The 18808-nt window shown below is 42.7% G+C and overlaps 1 protein-coding gene across 6 annotated transcripts in view; it reads left to right on the top strand.

Annotated features, from left to right (window-relative positions):
• The window catches only part of LOC112219634 (membrane-associated phosphatidylinositol transfer protein 2), a 77131-nt gene that overhangs the window by 21777 nt on the left and 36546 nt on the right, over window positions 1-18808 (top strand). For all 6 annotated transcript variants that reach the window (XM_024381075.2, XM_024381071.2, XM_024381074.2 and 3 more), the window contains exon 2: window positions 9665-9860. In XM_024381075.2, the coding sequence (XP_024236843.1) occupies window positions 9783-9860 (78 nt within the window). In that variant the 5' untranslated portion in view covers window positions 9665-9782. The remainder of the gene's footprint in view (window positions 1-9664; window positions 9861-18808) is intronic.

Below are 18808 nucleotides of genomic sequence, written 5' to 3'. Positions count from 1 at the left end.
GCGTTGCCATACACCATATTATAACATTCATTCTTCAGGCTAGAACCTTGACTTGTGAGGCTGTAGGTGGAGGCTGGACATCCGCTTTAGGTTAGCTACTGTACGTTTTAGCCGAGCCTGAATGTGTGTGCTGCCGGAGTTGTGTTGTTGTTGATCCTGTTGTTGTTGGTGATTCTGCCACTGAAGCCTGTATTGATCACATGCTGTTAAACATTGATAAAAGTCTGGCATGTCTGTCTGTCTGGCTGGCTTCAGGGGCAGCAGTGATGCGTTTCAGTGGAATGGAGGCTTGTGATGTGGTGGGAGCCATCACTGATCTCTACTGTACTGTATACTCTCCTGTTTTTTAAAATTATTAGTAGGGGTTTACATTTGTTTGGCTTGTTACAGGCTGTTATCCATGCTAGATCAAAAAGTATGTGTTATACACAAAGTTAGGCTGGATTCCTTCTTTTTTAATTTTTTTCACATAAAAATGTGTTTTCTGCTACAGTTGTGGTCGATAGCACCACCAAGTACTAGTCTATTAATACATAGAACCCCTGAGAAAACTGAGACCCCACTGAACCAGAACTTTATCTAGTAAAAATCGGACTTTCTGGGCCAGAGATATTAAAACTGTAATGTAACTTTTAAGAGGTAAAATGTACAAGCAGCCAAAAAGGACAGTCACAGATTTTAACCAAATGTCCTGAACATATCAATATAAACTGACTAATGAATCATGCACACGTACTTGGAGTATAGAATAAACTTTACTTTTGTCATAAATATTATGCTTTAAGTCATGCATATACACAGAAAAAAAAACATGTCAAACATGGGCATTCATGAACAAATACCTTTTCTCAGACAGTCAAACTTGGACATCAGTGACCAAATATCTTTCTCAGACAGTGTAGATCCTCTCTATTCAGATAGACACTTCTGAACAATACGCACTTTACCTTGTGAGGATCTGACATTCTGCGGCAGAGATATTGCAGTCAAAGGTGACATTTTTTATGTAATAGATTAGATTTTGTTCATATTCACAGAATAGAAAGATTGAAGATTAATTAATGTATGGTGCATTCGGAAAGTTTTCAGACTCCTTGACTTTTTCCACATTTTGTTACGTTACAGCCTTATTCTAAAATTGATTAAATAGATTTTCCCCAAGGCCTCCCAAATGGCGCAGTGGTCGAAGGCACTGCATTGCAGTGCTAGCTGTGCCACTAGAGATTCTTGGTTCGATTCCAGGCTCTGTCGCAGCCGGCCGCGACCGGGAGACCCACGGGGCGGTGCACAATTGGCCCAGCGTCGCCGGGTAAGGGGAGGGTTTGGCCGGCAGGTATGTTCTTGTCCCATCGCGCACTAGCGACTCCTGTGGTTGGCCAGGGATGGTGCACGCTGACACGGTCACCAGGTGTACAGTGTTTCCTCCGACACATTGGTGCGGCTGGCTTCTGGGTTCAGTAGGCATTGTGTCAAGAAGCAGTGTGGCTTGGTTTCGGAGGACGCATGGATCTCGATCTTCGTCTCCGTACGAGACAAGACTGTAACTACCAATTGGATACCACAAAATTGGGGAGAAAACTGGCAGCTTCAAGGCTTTTGTACTTCCGGCGCGCTTTTGTACTTCCGGCGCCGACAGAGATGGCCGCCTCGCTTCGCGTTCCTAGGAAACTATGCAGTTTTTTGTTTTTTTACGTGTTATTTCTTACACTAGTACCCCAGGTCATCTTAGGTTTCATTACATACAGCCGAGGAGAACTACTGAATATAAGATCAGCGTCAACCCACCATCAGTACGACCAAGAATATGTTTTTCGCGATGCGGATCCTGTGTTCTGCCTTACAACCAGTGCAACGGGTGGATTACATGCAGCGACCCAAAAAACGACTCAGAAAAAGAGGGAAACGAAGCGGTCTTCTGGTCAGACTCCGGAGACGGGCACACCGTGCACCACTCCCTAGCATTCTTCTTGCCAATGTCCAGTCTCTTGACAACAAGGTTGATGAAATCCGAGCAAGGGTAGCATTCCAGAGGGACATCAGAGACTGTAACGTTCTCTGCTTCACGGAAACATGGCTAACTGGAGAGACGCTATCCGAAGCGGTGCAGCCAGCGGGTTTCTCCACGCATCGCGCCGACAGAAACAAACATCTTTCTGGTAAGAAGAGGGGCGGGGGCGTATGCTTTATGACTAACGTGACATGGTGTGATGAAAGAAACATACAGGAACTCAAATCCTTCTGTTCACCTGATTTAGAATTCCTCACAATCAAATGTAGACCGCATTATCTACCAAGAGAATTCTCTTCGATTATAATCACAGCCGTATATATCCCCCAAGCAGACACATCGATGGCTCTGAACGAACTTTATTTAACTCTGCAAACTGGAAACGATTTATCCGGAGGCTGCATTCATTGTAGCTGGGGATTTTAACAAGGCTAATCTGAAAACAAGACTCCCTAAATTTTATCAGCATATCGATTGCGCAACCAGGGGTGGAAAGACCCTGGATCATTGTTACTCTAACTTCCGCGACGCATATAAGGCCCTGCCCCGCCCCCCTTTCGGAAAAGCTGACCACGACTCCATTTTGTTGATCCCTGCCTACAGACAGAAACTAAAACAAGAGGCTCCCACGCTGAGGTCTGTCCAACGCTGGTCCGACCAAACTGACTCCACACTCCAAGACTGCTTCCATTACGTGGACTGGGAGATGTTTCGTATTGCGTCAGACAACAACATTGACGAATACGCTGATTCGGTGTGCGAGTTCATTAGAACGTGCGTTGAAGATGTCGTTCCCATAGCAACGATTAAAACATTCCCTAACCAGAAACCGTGGATTGATGGCAGCATTCGTGTGAAACTGAAGGCGCGAACCACTGCTTTTAATCAGGGCAAGGTGTCTGGTAACATGACTGAATACAAACAGTGCAGCTATTCCCTCCGCAAGGCTATCAAACAAGCTAAGCGCCAGTACAGAGACAAAGTAGAATCTCAATTCAACGGCTCAGACACAAGAGGCATATGGCAGGGTCTACAGTCAATCACGGACTACAGGAAGAAACCCAGCCCAGTCACGGACCACGATGTCTTGCTCCCAGGCAGACTAAATAACTTTTTTGCCCGCTTTGAGGACAATACAGTGCCACTGACACGGCCTGCAACGAAAACATGCGGTCTCTCCTTCACTGCAGCCGAAGTGAGTAAGACATTTAAACGTGTTAACCCTCGCAAGGCTGCAGGCCCAGACGGCATCCCCAGCCGCGCCCTCAGAGCATGCGCAGACCAGCTGGCCGGTGTGTTTACGGACATATTCAATCAATCCCTATACCAGTCTGCTGTTCCCACATGCTTCAAGAGGGCCACCATTGTTCCTGTTCCCAAGAAAGCTAAGGTAACTGAGCTAAACGACTACCGCCCCGTAGCACTCACATCCGTCATCATGAAGTGCTTTGAGAGACTAGTCAAGGACCATATCACCTCCACCCTACCTGACACCCTAGACCCACTCCAATTTGCTTACCGCCCAAATAGGTCCACAGACGATGCAATCTCAACCACACTGCACACTGCCCTAACCCATCTGGACAAGAGGAATACCTATGTGAGAATGCTGTTCATCGACTACAGCTCGGCATTCAACACCATAGTACCCTCCAAGCTTGTCATCAAGCTCGAGACCCTGGGTCTCGACCCCGCCCTGTGCAACTGGGTACTGGACTTCCTGACGGGCCGCCCCCAGGTGGTGAGGGTAGGCAACAACATCTCCTCCCCGCTGATCCTCAACACTGGGGCCCCACAAGGGTGCGTTCTGAGCCCTCTCCTGTACTCCCTGTTCACCCACGACTGCGTGGCCACACACGCCTCCAACTCAATCATCAAGTTTGCGGACGACACAACAGTGGTAGGCTTGATTACCAACAACAACGAGACGGCCTACAGGGAGGAGGTGAGGGCCCTCGGAGTGTGGTGTCAGGAAAATAACCTCACACTCAACGTCAACAAAACTAAGGAGATGATTGTGGACTTCAGGAAACAGCAGAGGGAACACCCCCCCATCCACATCGATGGAACAGTAGTGGAGAGGGTAGCAAGTTTTAAGTTCCTCGGCATACACATCACAGACAAACTGAATTGGTCCACTCACACAGACAGCATCGTGAGGAAGGCACAGCAGCGCCTCTTCAACCTCAGGAGGCTGAAGAAATTTGGCTTGTCACCAAAAGCACTCACAAACTTCTACAGATGCACAATCGAGAGCATCCTGGCGGGCTGTATCACCGCCTGGTATGGCAACTGCACCGCCCTCAACCGTAAGGCTCTCCAGAGGGTAGTGAGGTCTGCACAACGCATCACCGGGGGCAAACTACCTGCCCTCCAGGACACCTACACCACCCGATGCTACAGGAAGGCCATAAAGATCATCAAGGACATCAACCACCCGAGCCACTGCCTGTTCACCCCGCTGTCATCCAGAAGGCGAGGTCAGTACAGGTGCATCAAAGCTGGGACCGAGAGACTGAAAAACAGCTTCTATCTCAAGGCCATCAGACTGTTAAACAGCCACCACTAACATTGAGTGGCTACTGCCAACACACTGTCAATGACACTGACTCTACTCCAGCCACTTTAATAATGGGAATTGATGGGAAATGATGTAAATATATCACTAGCCACTTTAAACAATGCTACCTTATATAATGTTACTTACCCTACATTATTCATCTCATATGCATACGTAGATACTGTACTCTATATCATCGACTGCATCCTTATGTAATACATGTATCACTAGCCACTTTAACTATGCCACTTGGTTTACATACTCATCTCATATGTATATACTGTACTCGATATCATCTACTGTATCTTGCCTATGCTGCTCTGTACCATCACTCATTCATATATCCTTATGTACATATTCTTTATCCCCTTACACTGTGTATAAGACAGTAGTTTTTTGGAATTGTTAGTTAGATTACTTGTTTGTTATTACTGCATTGTCGGAACTAGAAGCACAAGCATTTCGCTACACTCGCATTAACATCTGCTAACCATGTGTATGTGACAAATAAAATTTGATTTGATTTGATTTGAAACACTACCCGCAAAACACCAGTCTCAACATCAACAGTGAAGAGGAGACTCCGGGATGCTGGCCTTCTAGGCAGAGTTCCTCTGTCCAGTCAGTGTCTGTGTTCTTTTGCCCATCTTCATATTTTCCTTTTATTGGCCAGTCTGAGATATAGCTTTTTCTTTGCAACTCTGCCTAGAAGGCCAGCATCCCAGAGTCGCCTCTTCACTGTTGACATTGAGACTGGTGTTTTGCGGGTACTATTTAATGAAGCTGCCAGTTCAGGACTTGTGAGGCGTCTGTTTCTCAAACTAGACACTCTAATGTCCTTTTGCTCAGTTGTGCACCGGGGCCTCCCACTCCTCTTTCTATTCTGGTTAGAGCCACTTTGTGCTGTTCTGTGAAGGGAGTAGTACACAGCATTGTACGAGATTTTATGTTTTCAGTTTCACCTGTACCTGTCCCACTGTGTGTGATGGTGTGATGTTCGGACGTACCGATCCTGTGCAGGTGTTACAGGTGATCTGCCACTGCGAGGACGATCAGCTGTCCGTCCTGTCTCCCTGTAACTCTGTCTTAGGCGTCTCACAGTAAGGACATTGCAATTTATTGCCCTGGCTACATCTGCAGTCCTCATGCCTCTTTGCAGCATGCCTAAGGCACATTCACGCAGATGAGCAGGGACCATGGGCATCTTTCGTTTAGGTTTTTTCCAGAGTCAGTAGAAAGGCTTCTTCAGTGTCCTAAGTTTTCATAACTGTGACCTTAATTGCCAGTTTTTCACAATTCCTGACATTTAATTCTAGTACAAATTCCCTGTTTTAGGTCAGTTAGGATCACCACTTTATTTTAAGAATGAAATGTCAGAATAATAGTAGAGAGAATAATTTATTTCAGCTTTTATTTCTTTCATCACATTCCCAATGGGTCAGAAGTTTACATACACTCAATTAGTAGTTAATAGCATTGCCTTTGTTTAACTTGGGTCAAATGTTTCGGGTAGCCTTCCACAAGCTTCCCACAATAAGTTGGGTGAATTTTGGCCCATTCCTCCTGACAGAGCGGGTGTAACTGAGTCAGGTTTGGAGGCCCCCTTGCTCGCACACACTTTTTCAATTCTAACCACAAATTTTCTATGGGATTGACGTCAGGACTTTGTGAGGGTCACTCCAATACCTTGACTTTGTTGTCCTTAAGCCATTTTGACACAACTTTGGAAGTTTGCTTAGGGTCATTGTCCATTTGAAAGACCCATTTGCGACCAAGCTTTAACTTCCTGACTGATGTCTTGAGATGTTGATTCAATATATCCACATAAGTTCCATCCTCATGAAGCCATCTATTTTGTGAAGTGCACCTTGCTCCTCTTGTAGCAATGCACCCCCACAACATGATACTGCCACCCCAGTGCTTCACGGTTGGGATGGTGTTCTTCGGCTTGCAAGCTTCCCCCTCTTCCCTCCCAACATAACGATGGTCATTATGGCCAAACAGTTCTATTTTTGTTTCGTCAGACCAGAGGACATTTCTCCAAAAAGTACGATCTTTGTCCCCATGTGCAGTTTCAAACCGTATTCTGGCCTTTTTTGTCGGTTTTGGAGCAATGGCTTCATCCTTGCTGAACGGCCTTACAGGTTATGTTGATATAGGACTCATTTTACTGTGGATATAGATACCCGTTTCCTCCAGCATGTTCACAAGGTCCTTTGCTGTTGTTCTGGGATTGATTTGCACTTTTCGCACCAAAATAAGTTCATCTCTAGGAGACAGAACGCGTCTCCTTCCTGAACGGTATGACGGCTGCGTGGACCCACGGTGTTTATACTTGCGTTCTAATGTTCGTACAGATGAAGTGGTGCCTTCATGGACGTGGAAATTGCTCCCAAGGATGAACCAGACTTGTGGAGGTCTACAATTTTTGGGGGCTGATTTCTTTAGATTTTGCTATGATGTCAAGCAAAGAAGCACTGAGTTTGAAGGTAGGCCTTGAAATACATCCACAGGTACACCTCCAATTGACTCAAATGATGTCAATTAGCCTATCAGAAGCTTCTAAAGCCATGACATAATTTTCTGGAATTTTCCAAGCTGTTTAAAGGCACAGTCAACTTAGTGTATGTAAACTTCTGACCCACTGGAATTGTGATACAGTGATTAGTGAAATAATCTCTCTGTCAACAGTTGTTGGAAAAATAACCAAAGTAGATGTCCTAACCGACTTGCCAAAACTATAGTTTGTTAACAAGTTATTTGTGGAGTGGTTGAAAAACGAGTTTTAATGACTCCAACCTAAGTGTATGTAAACTTTCGACTTCAACTGTATATATATATACACTGTATATATATATATATATATACACAGTATATAGTTCATTATGGTAGTATGATTCTGCGACCAACAGTACTGCCATCCTAGCAAGGTTCCACAGGACAGAATAATAGACCCATGGCCTTGTGAAATGGTGTTTTGACCTCACAAGAGTCATTCTAATATATTATATTAGACCCATTGACTGAGTAAAAGATGTATGAGATGTCCAGTACATTGAGCTGATATGGCTTGCCCCAGTGTGAAAACCAGACTCCCAGTGAGTCCCCTAAGGATAAGGTTTTGGTTTTTAGACTGGGCAGCACTGCAACAATCTCAGCTGGACCCAGCAGTGGACATCCCCCAAAGTAATCACCATTCTGGAGCTCAGCCACCTCAGACCCCATAGGGAGAGGATATGACAGACGGACGCTGAGGAGAAAAGCATTAGGCTACCTCACCAGCTGACAGTAAAATCCCTCCTGCATTGGTTGGCATGAAGGATGGAATGGAATTGGCCCGGAACAGACCCCAAAACAATACACACACACACACACACACACACACACACACACACACACACACACACACACACACAGAGACATGCACATCGGCACACGCAGGGACACACAAGAGTGCACAAACACACACACACACTGGCTGTGGTATAAGATGTATTGGAAGTGGCCTGCTCACTGCCAAGGCAGACCCTAGCAGTTTTAATGTGTTTGTGTCCAGCCTAAGTGCTCCAGCATATTACTGAAGACTGAATACGATACATCACAGCTTGGCTTGTCCTGTCTCTGGTCCAGCAATACAATACCTATAGTGCAAATACAATACCCTACCGCAGTGCAAATACAATACATTCAGTATTTTCAGTGCTCTCATATAGAGGAGATAGTGAAACTTCAAAGAGACACTTGGTTATAATATGACTAATACTTTTCTGCTGTGGTCAGATTTCGTGTGTGTGCTACATGTTTTTATCATATTAAACCTCCATTAGAACAGCAGCTCACATTAATGTAGTTAACTATAATGGAAATCATTTTAAGCCAATGACGTTAGTGCGGAATGGTTTCAAGCCAATGACATGTAGCAATTTTGGGGAGGGGGAATCCTGTTAAGCCAATGATGTAGATTGTTGCGTTATTTGGGCAGCAATAACTTTAAGCCATTGACATACTGTATCACATTGTTAGTGTCCAGTATGCTCTAACCCAATCTTAATCCAAGACCACCTGTTTCTCTCTCTCTCTCTGCCTCTCTCTCTCTCTCTGCCTCTCTCTCTCTCTCTGCCTCTCTGCCTCTGCGTCCCCTCTGGCTTGCCTCTCTCTGCCTCTCTCTCTGCCTCTCTCTCTCTGCGTCCCCTCTGGCTTCCCTGTGACACTCCACTAGCCTCTGTCTCTATCAATCTATTAATCTGTTGGAGTGATTATGCCCCCTCCCTCTCTCTCTCTCCCTCCCTCCCACACATGCTCTACCCCTCGAGCAGCCTTCCAACTCCTCTCTCCCATCTCTACTTTCCTCACTCAACCGCCCCTCTCTTTCTCACTCTACCCTTTTCCCCTCTCTCCCTCCCTCCATTCTCTCTCTCCTCTGCTGTTAGACAGAGTTGTGTAACGAAGTGCGGTGCTGTGTGTTTAATCTGCCTTACACTAAAGCCACCTCAGTCATGTGACTCCCTTAACTCGTTCCTGTCTGTCTGTGTGTGTTGCCATGCTGCCTTGTCTCTTGGGAGGCTTGGGCAGACCTCTACTGACGGAAACGTTGTTTATATTTTGTTTTGTCATTACTTGGACACTGATTGGATGCTGATGCCTGGGCCTTGCCGATTGTTGGAATTGCATTGTTAGCAGACTGCTGTTACTGCACCTCTACAGTGAATAGGGACATTGACTTTCAGGAATAACTTTTGGCATTTAGTATGGACGTTACTGGGAAGTGGCTAGAACATTGGATATAATGTGGACTTGTAAAAAAAAATATCAATATTTGATTAGTAGGTAAATGTTTTGATATCTGATTCAGGGCTGAATGGTGACTGAGGACATATACACACACAAGATGTGGAGAGGAAGTTTTGTCTTGATTGGATTAAGGATTTATATGTGATTATGTTATTCAGTGTCAAGTATTCTCTTTTACCTTTGCGTGTGTGTGTCATCACACAGACATCTGAGACTACTGATAGTTCTCACCACATAGACTTGACCAAATCAAATACTACAAGGTTTCCTCTCACCCAGTGTAACTCTTTTCCCTCCTCCTACAGGTCTGAACCATGATGCTTTCCATCGCGGCTGTTTGATGCTGCTGCTGCTTGGGTAGAGCGGCTCATTGAGACGACTCTCTGCCCCCCAGCCCCCTGTTACCACCACCCACCAGCCACCATGTTGATCAAGGAGTACCGGATCCCCATGCCCATGAGCGTGGAGGAGTACCGCATCGCCCAGCTCTACATGATCCAGGTGGGTGGTTACTGGCTAGCATAGAAAATACAGCACACAGAATACATATACAGTTGAAGTCGGAGGTTTACATACACCTTAGCCAAATACATTTCAATTTCATTTTTCACAATTCCTGACATTAAATCCTACTAAAAATTATCTTTCTTAGGTCAGTTAGGATCACCACTTTATTTTAAGAACGTGAAACATCAGAATAATAGTAGAGAGAATGATTTATTTCAGCTTTTATTTCTTTCTTTCACATTCCCAGTGGGTCAGAAGTTTACATACACTCAATCAGTATTTGGTAGCATTGCCTTTAAATTGTTTAACTTGGGTCAAATGTTTCGGGTAGCCTTCCACAAGCTTCCCACAATAAGTTGGGTGAATTTTGGCCCATTCCTCCTGACATAGCTGGTGTAACTGAGTCAGGATTGTAGGCCTCCTTGTTCGCACACGCTTTTTCAGTTCTGCCCACAAATTTTCTATGGGATTGAGGTCAGGGCGTGATGGCCACTCCAATACCTTGACTTTGTTGTCCTTAAGCCATTTTGCCACAACTTTGCAAATATGTTTAGGGTCATTGTTCATTTGGAAGACCCTATTGCAGATTCAGTCTTCCCAGCCTGGTGCAGGTCTACAATTTTCTTTCTGGTGTCCTTTGACAGCTCTTTGGTCTTGGCCATAGTCGAGTTTGGAGTGCGACTGTTTGAGGTTGTGGACAGGTGTCTTTTATACTGATAACAAGTTCAAACAGGTGCCATTAATACAGGTAACGAGTGGAGTCTCTTAGAGAAGAAGTTACAGGTCTGTGAGAGCCAGAAATCTTGCTTGTTTGTAGGTGACCAAATACTTATTTTCCACCATAATTTGCAAATAATAAATTCATTAAAAATCCTACAATGTGATTTTCTGGACTTTTTTTCTAATTTTCTCTGTCATAGTTGAAGTGTACCTATGATGAAAATTACAGGCCTCTCTCATCTTTTTAAGTGGGAGAACTTGCACAATTGGTGGCTGACTAAATACTTTTTTGCCCCACTGTATTTTGTGAAGTGCACCAGTCCCTCCTGCAGCAAAGCACCTCCACAACATGAGGCTGCCACCCCCATGCTTCCCTTTTTTCCCCCTGAGGTCTTGGCTGATTTCATTTGATTTTCCCATGATGTCAAGCAAAGAGGCACTGAGTTTGAAGGTAGGCCTTGAAATACATCCACAAGTACACCTCCAATTGACTCAAATTATGTCAATTAGCCTATCAGAAGCATTTGGAATTTTCCAAGCTGTTTAAAGGCACAGTCAACTTAGTGTATGTAAACGTCTGACCCACTGGAATTGTGATACAGTGAAATAATATGTCTGTAAACAATTGTTGGAAAGATTACTTGTGTCATGCACAAAGTAGATGTCCGAACCGACTTGCCAAAACTATAGTTTTGTTATCAAAAAATGTTTACCTAAGTGTATGTAAACTTCCGACTTCCACTGTATCATGTAGCATAGTATTGCATGGCTAACATGCATCAATTAGGATACAATAGAGGCAGAATACAACATGTTCACAAAGCATTTACGGAATATACCATCATCCTAAAACAGTGGTCTAGGTCAGAGAGTCATCAGATTGTTGCTGTGACCCAGAAGCCCTACTGACCCTAGATCAGGTGTTAGGTGGTGATGTGAGCTGTGTGTGTTCTTGCTTGCGCATGTGTTTGTGTGTGTAACATGGTGTCTGGTTGTCTTCATGGTTCAGGTCACCAATTTAATGGGAGCTTTCTAAGGCCAGCTGGCTCTCCATATGCTTGTCTCCAATGTTTTGCGCACAGTCTCTGTTCTCTCTCTAGAGGAGGAAAATATTAGTTGGTTTTGTGGATACGAACCCACGGTACAGTAGCTACTTTTGAAGAGCAGATCTTTTCTAGGACAGTCGCAGCCAACCAGTGATGTGACTTCAGGACATTATCCTAGAGGATTATGGGTGATTAGGTCACCTGGTGACCCCTGACGGAATACGGTCTGTTAGACCAACACTTGATGGAGCTCCATGTGCTGCCTGTTTTAATGTTAATGTAAACGTTGTAAACCTTACCCACAAACACATCTCTCCTCTGGGGCAGCGTCACAGCTGAGCGGTTGGTAGCCATGGTAACCAGTGACATCAGCAGCAGCGTGGCAGTGGCTGCCGTCATTTGTTTGCAATGAGAATAAAAGACAGAGAGGGAAGGTGATTGGGGGAAGCAGATAGAGAAAGGGGGCACGGAAGGGAAACAGAAAGAGGGAGACTTACAGAGGAACGGGCAGAGACTGATGGAAAGAGTCAAAAAGAGAAAGAGAGAGGCAGAGATTGAGATGGAGGGAAATGGAGAAAGAAAAGTCCAAATGATCCAGCCAGTGTTTCCATGACAATGTTGCACTGCTGATTTTGCAGTGGTGGAAAAGGTACCTGATTTGTCATACTTGAGTAAAAGTAAAGATGCCTTAATAGAAAATGACTTAAGTGAAAGTCACCCAATAAAATCCTACTTGAGAAAAAGTTTTTAAAAAATGGTTTTAAATACACTTAAGTACCAAAGGTAAATGTAATTACTCAAATATACTTAAGTATCAAAAGTAAAAGTTTAAATAATTTCAAATTCCTTATATTAAGAAAACCAGATGGCACCATTTTCTTGTTTTTTAAAATGTATTTACAGATAGCCAGGGGATGCTACAACTCTCAGACATAATTTAGAAACTAAGCATGTCTTTAGTGAGTCTGCCAGTTCAGAGGCAGTAGGGATGACCAGAGATGTTCTCTTGATAAATGTGTGAATTAAAATATTTTTCTGTCCTGCTAAGCATTCAAAATGTAACGAGTACTTTTGGGTGTCGGGGAAAATGTATGGAGTAAAAAGTACATACTTTTCTTTAGGAATTTAGTAAAGTAAATATAAATAGTAAAAATACCCCCAAAAAACTTGTAGTAGTACTTTCAAGTATTTTTACTTCAGTACTTTACACCAGTGTGATTTGGTTATCTCCTCGATTGGAGTGTGTGTGTGTGTGTGTGTGTATATATGTATATATATATGTATATGTGTGTGCCAAATTAGAGACTAAACACAGGGAGTAACGAGGACAACAGACAGTAGGATGGAGAGCCACCTTAGGTTGGTCCTATTCAGTATGTCCATGTGAAAGACTGGAGAGCTGCAATGTGGACTGTGCTTCATAAGCTGTATATAATTGGTACTTATTGATACATTACTGTCCCTTATTGGTCACATACTAGGCCGACACACACCTGGTTTCCTTTGGCTGAAGTAATCATTTGTATGGCTGGAAGAGACTCTGCAGTGTAGACCTTGAGGACCTGTTTCATGCTAACTTTGTGTGTGTGTTTGTGTGTCTTTTTTGCTAACCTTGCGGTATCATATAAAATATTCAGCGGTAACTGGGGCCCAGCAGAAATCAGACCTCAGCAAAGCCAAGACATTACTATTCCTGTGGTACTCTCGGTCTCTGCTGCCCTCTCAGCTTCCAGCCCAGCACAGCATGCCACCATTACTTACTAACACTCATTTCTCTCCATATTTCTCTCTTTCTATCTTTCCCAGGCTCCCTGTCCCTCCATGCATGTCTTCAGGCTCAGATACTGTAACCAAGGAACTCTCTTTTGGCTCCTGGGATATTTTTTTTCTTTTTTTCTTAAAAAACAACTTCTTATCTATTTGTCCTTGGTGCCTGGGCTTTACTGTTTTTCTCAGCACAAAACTTTCAATCTTCAGGCAGATTCCTGGAAACACTCTTTTCCTACTTTTCTGTCCATGACATTGTTTTTTAAAATATTTTTTATAGTTATATCAAGCTAACATCAAAATGTGGCCATGGATGTATTTGTATTTATTAAGAATCCCAATTAGATGCTGCCGTGGCAGCAGCTACTCTTGCTGGGTTCCAAACACATTAAGGCACTTGGATCACACATAAAACAAAAGATAAAACAGTGTATCGTGTAATATTGTTACACCACTACATATCTACAATACAAAATGAGTGATACCACTATACAACAATATTACAATGTACGTGTCTGTAGATTGGGTGTGCTAGCGACAGTCTGCGTATGTGTGTGTCTGTACCCGTGTGTGTGTGTGTCTCTTCACAGTTCCCGCTGTTCCATAAGGTGTCTTTTTATCTGTTTTTACCTAATCTGATTCTACTGCTTGCATCAGTTACCTGATGTGGGATAGAGTTCCATGTAGCCATGGCTCTATGTAGTACTGTGTGCCTCCCATAGTCTGGTCTGGACTTGGGGATTGTGAAGAGACCTCTGGTGGCATATCTTGTGGGGTATGCATGGGGTGTCTGAGCTGTGTGCTAGTAGTTTAAACGGGCAGCTCGGTGCATTCAGCTTGTCAACACTTCTTATAAAAAACAAGTAGTGATGAAGTCAATCTCTCTTCCACTTTGAGCCATGAGAGATTGACATGCATGTCATTAATGTTAGCTCTCCGTCTACATTTAAGAGCCAGCTGTGCTGCCCTTTTCTGAGCCAATTGTACTTTTCTCTTTGTAGCACCTGACCACTCGACTGAACTGTAGTCCAGGTTTGACAAAACTAGGGCCTGTAGGACCAGACTTGTTGATAGTGCTGTTGAGAAGGCAGAGCAGCGTTTTATTATGGACAGTCTTCTCCCTATCTTAGCTCCTGTTGTATCGACATGTTTTGACCATGACAGTTTACAATCTAGGGTTACTCCAAACGGTTTACTAAGGGTTGGTAACAGGCTGATTGGTCGGCTATTTGAGCCAGTAAAGGGGGCTTTACTATTCTTTAGGTAGCGGAATGACTTTTGCTTCCCTCCAGACTTGAGGGCACACACTTTCTAGTAAGCTTAAATTGAAGATATGGCAAGTAGGAGTGGCAATATCGTCCGCTATTATTCTCAGTAATTTTCCAGCCAAGTTGTCAGACCCTGGTGGCTTGTCATTGTTGATCGACAACAACAATTATTTCACCTCTTCCACACTCACTTTACAGAATTAGAAATTACAATGCTTGTCTTTCATTATTTGATAAGTTATACTTGGATGTGCAGTGTCAGCGTTTGTTGCTGGCATGTCATGCCTAAGTTCTTGCCAATTAAAAAAATCATTAGAGTAATTGGCAATATCAGTGGGTTTTGTGATCATGAGCCATCTGAGTCAGTGAATGGTGGTGCTGAGTTTGCCTTTTTGCACAAAATGTAATTTAAGGTGCTCTAGAGTGTTTTTTATTGTAATTCTTCATATAATTTATCTTTGTTTCATAGTATAGTTTGTTGTTTTTATTCAGTTTAGTCACATGATTTTTCAATTTGCAGTACATTTGCCAATCGGCTGTTCAGCTAGACTTATTTGTGATTAATTTCATGAACCTTGTTTCATGAAGCTACATATTTTACTGTGGGCTATTTTTAGCACTTTTCTGGGATGCTTGGTGGATTTCATTGATTTACTGGGAAGCTTAGCAGAAGTAGACATGCTCATGTTATTTATGTTAGTGCAGGGTGAGCTGCACACAGTGGACTCCCTGCTTGGGCACACCACCTCAGTGCTAACAGCCTAACGCTGGTCTGTAGGCACGTGATTACTGCATACAATAGCGGTAGGATCAGCAGAGGCATTCAGGGTAGTTAGAGGGACATAAATTAGGTTACTTACATTGTGTCTACCAACACCCCTGGTATAATGTACATTTGCCTAAGCATTATGACAACTCTGCGTCAGGGATTAACTGAGCTGGGCTTGGGTCATTGATAAGTCATTGTCATAACGTAGCCTTATAATGCTGTGAAATGATCCAGGAACCGAAATGATTTGGGTGGATCCCATCCTCCTTATAAAACGTGTTTTGTTTCCAAAAGGTGTCGGAATTGTCAACAAAAGTTACACCCATTGAACTGCAATAATCACTTAGCAAGTTGTGAAGAGAGAGAGTCCTGCTAAAGCGCTCAATGCCACGATTCAGAGAGGGCACAGGGCCAGATATGATGGGTCTTTTATTAGTGTCTAGCAGGGAATCAATCAATCAGCTCTTTAAAATCCAGTTTCAACTGTTCAGAGCTGCCTTCATAATGTCATTAAAACCCACATGGACTACGATAGAATCGATTTCCATGTCCTGACGTAGTACATTCGGGAGCAACTTAGTAATGTCATTTGCTCAAGCCCCGGGATAGGACATTGTTTTTGCACTAGGAACAGTCACATGTCTTAATATGGAGCTGCCCAAAATCGCGGCTGGTGAAAAATGTTACTAATTTTACGGTTCAATAAATAGTGTTACATTAGTTTGTAAGAGCCTTAACTTTAGGCTATTTATTGTATTACAAAAGTATTATTGAATTGTGTTTGGTTGAAAACGCAACCAAATAACATTTAAAGGATGTCTCACTGGCTTAATCCTATTCTTTTAACCTTTATTTTTGGTTTAGTTGGAGACGTGAAACCAACAGAATTTGTAACTTGTTGACATGTTAGTAAGCTATTTACTGTATTGCTAAAGTGATATTGAATTGTGTTTGGTTGTAAATGCAACCAAATATTAACATGTAAAGTGCTTTTAAAGATTGATTTGATTAGATTTTGGATTGAGATGGAGACGTGAATCCAAAATATCAATGATTAATTTGTAGACAAACTGGAATTATTGCCAGAGGAACTATCCAAGCAGGTTCCATGTTATCCAGAATCATTAGGATGTCCCAACTTTGACGTTCCCCATTGAAGTTGAAATTGAAAATGGTTAAGGTTGAAACATCACAGTTGAAAAATATATGGCAAATAGAAATAGATGGTCTTCAGAGATAGATGGGAGGTGTTGAAGGTAGCTGAAGGATGGGACTAAAAACGAACAAAAGAGAACTATTGTAAAATATACTGTTTGTAAAATGTATATTGTATGTATAAGCTCGAAGTGGAAGTTTAAGTGTTGGTTTCAATTAGGGGAGGGATGGTAGGGTTAGTGTAAAATAATAACGGGGGGAGAAATGGCTTACAGTTGGGATTAAGGTTAGGGTAGGGGTTTGGGTTTAGGGTAGGGACATCCCAAGGGTCCATGATAGCACTAACCATCCAAGTAGAAGATACATCTCCTTCAAAGGTTGATATTTGGTTGTGCTGACAACCAAACACAATTTCCAGTTTGTCTACAAATGAATAATTCATATGTTGGATTCATGTCTCCATCTCAACCAAAAATCGGTGTTAAGGAATAGGACTAACTCTAATCTAATCAAACTTTTAAAGGTGCACTGTGCAGAAATCGCTCTGCCATTTCCTGGTTGCTAAAATTCTAATAGTTTGCCTAATTTAGTGTAGAGAATTAGTGTACCATCTAAACCGCTGTGAAATATATTTTTCTTAACCAAAAATATTGTAGTTTCAGCTGTTGTACAAAACCGAAAGTAAAAGATGCAAAAATGGAACAGCTCTACCACTTCTCTCTACTTGCTTTCAATGAGAATTACATATCTATAACTCACATTTCTATGTGAATTTGGCCGTGTTGGCCAAAAAGTTACATATTGCAGCTTTAAATGCACTTTAAATAAAGAATGATTTGATTTAGTACTATTCTTTAACTTAGATTTTTGGTTGAGATGAAGACGTGAATGGGAGACCTAAAGAATAACTATAGATGGATCAACTCTCCAGTAGGAGGTGCTGCACAGCCTATAGTTTTTTTCTGATAGTGGATATAAACGCTGAAGATCTGACGTTGTTTCTATGGTACAAATTCAACATAGTGAAACCTTGTTGAAAATGGGTTACAATGATGACATTATCCTGTGGTTGAAATTTCACCCTCAAAACAATACTTTTAAAAAATCACACTGGATTGGATACATAGATTTTTCAGGTAGATTCCACGTCACAATACAATGGCAAATTACGTTGAAATCAGAATTGATTCAACCGGTTTGTTCCCAGTGGGTCTCATCCAGAGCAATTTACATTTAGTGCAAATAATGTGGACAAATCAGAAACTTTGATTTGAAGTATTTGAAAGTATTTCCAAATAACTTCCGAATAAAAGCCGAAACTATTTTCAAAAAATACTTATTTCCAAATACATTATTTCAGATACCCATAGCAACAAACTAGCCTCGCATGTCACCTCTCTCGAGCTTACATGAATGGTTCGCTATCCGTGCAGCGAACCAGTCATGTAAGCTTGACAGATCAGGGTGGCATGCGAGGCTAGGACCAGACCTGGGTATTTAAATATTTGTATTTGAAAATACACTTGTCTGTGTATTTGAGTATTTTCCAATACATGCCAAGACTTTCCAAGTCTATTTCCATTTCCAAATACATTCCAATATTCAACTAGTTGTATTTTTTATTTTAAAAGTATTTTTTTTTTATTTGGCATTTTTTATGATTTATACAGATTATAGTGGCTTCCTTTCCTCTTTACCATAGCCACTGCCCTAGCTTGAAAGCGGGGTTGTTTGGTACGCATACAGTCCACACTCAAGGTTTCCAAATGGCCAAAACATCAAAGAATGTAAGAGTGCGACATCGAAGAATTAGAGGTGCACGTGATTCAAAGATGGAGAAGTGTGTGTGTGTGTGTCTCACTCAGCCACCTCAAGGAGCAGACAGAGTTTATTGATAGGTCTCTGTAAGATATTGGTCTTGGTCTTAACCATGACTCTCCGGACAAGACCATTGGCCCCTGACAAAGCCTCCACCACACGCTCCATTAGCCAAGAGTTCCTTAGGGCGGTGTCATTGACAATGACCACAAGGTCACCAGGACTGAAGTTTATCTTAGTTTTGTTTAACTTGTTCCGCTCCTGCATAAGTGGAAGATACTCCCTGATGCATCTCTTCCAGAAGAGGTCAGTGATATTTTGTACTTGCTTCCATCTCCTTCGTGATTATAGGTCGCATCTCTGGAATAGTCCTGGTGGCAGGACTGGCTTTGCTTTCAG

Source organism: Oncorhynchus tshawytscha, linkage group LG20, assembly GCF_018296145.1.
Source record: "Oncorhynchus tshawytscha isolate Ot180627B linkage group LG20, Otsh_v2.0, whole genome shotgun sequence".
NCBI lineage: Eukaryota > Metazoa > Chordata > Actinopteri > Salmoniformes > Salmonidae > Oncorhynchus > Oncorhynchus tshawytscha.
The sequence above is the reverse complement of the archived record's forward strand: the minus strand, read 5'-3'. Positions and strand labels throughout refer to the sequence as shown.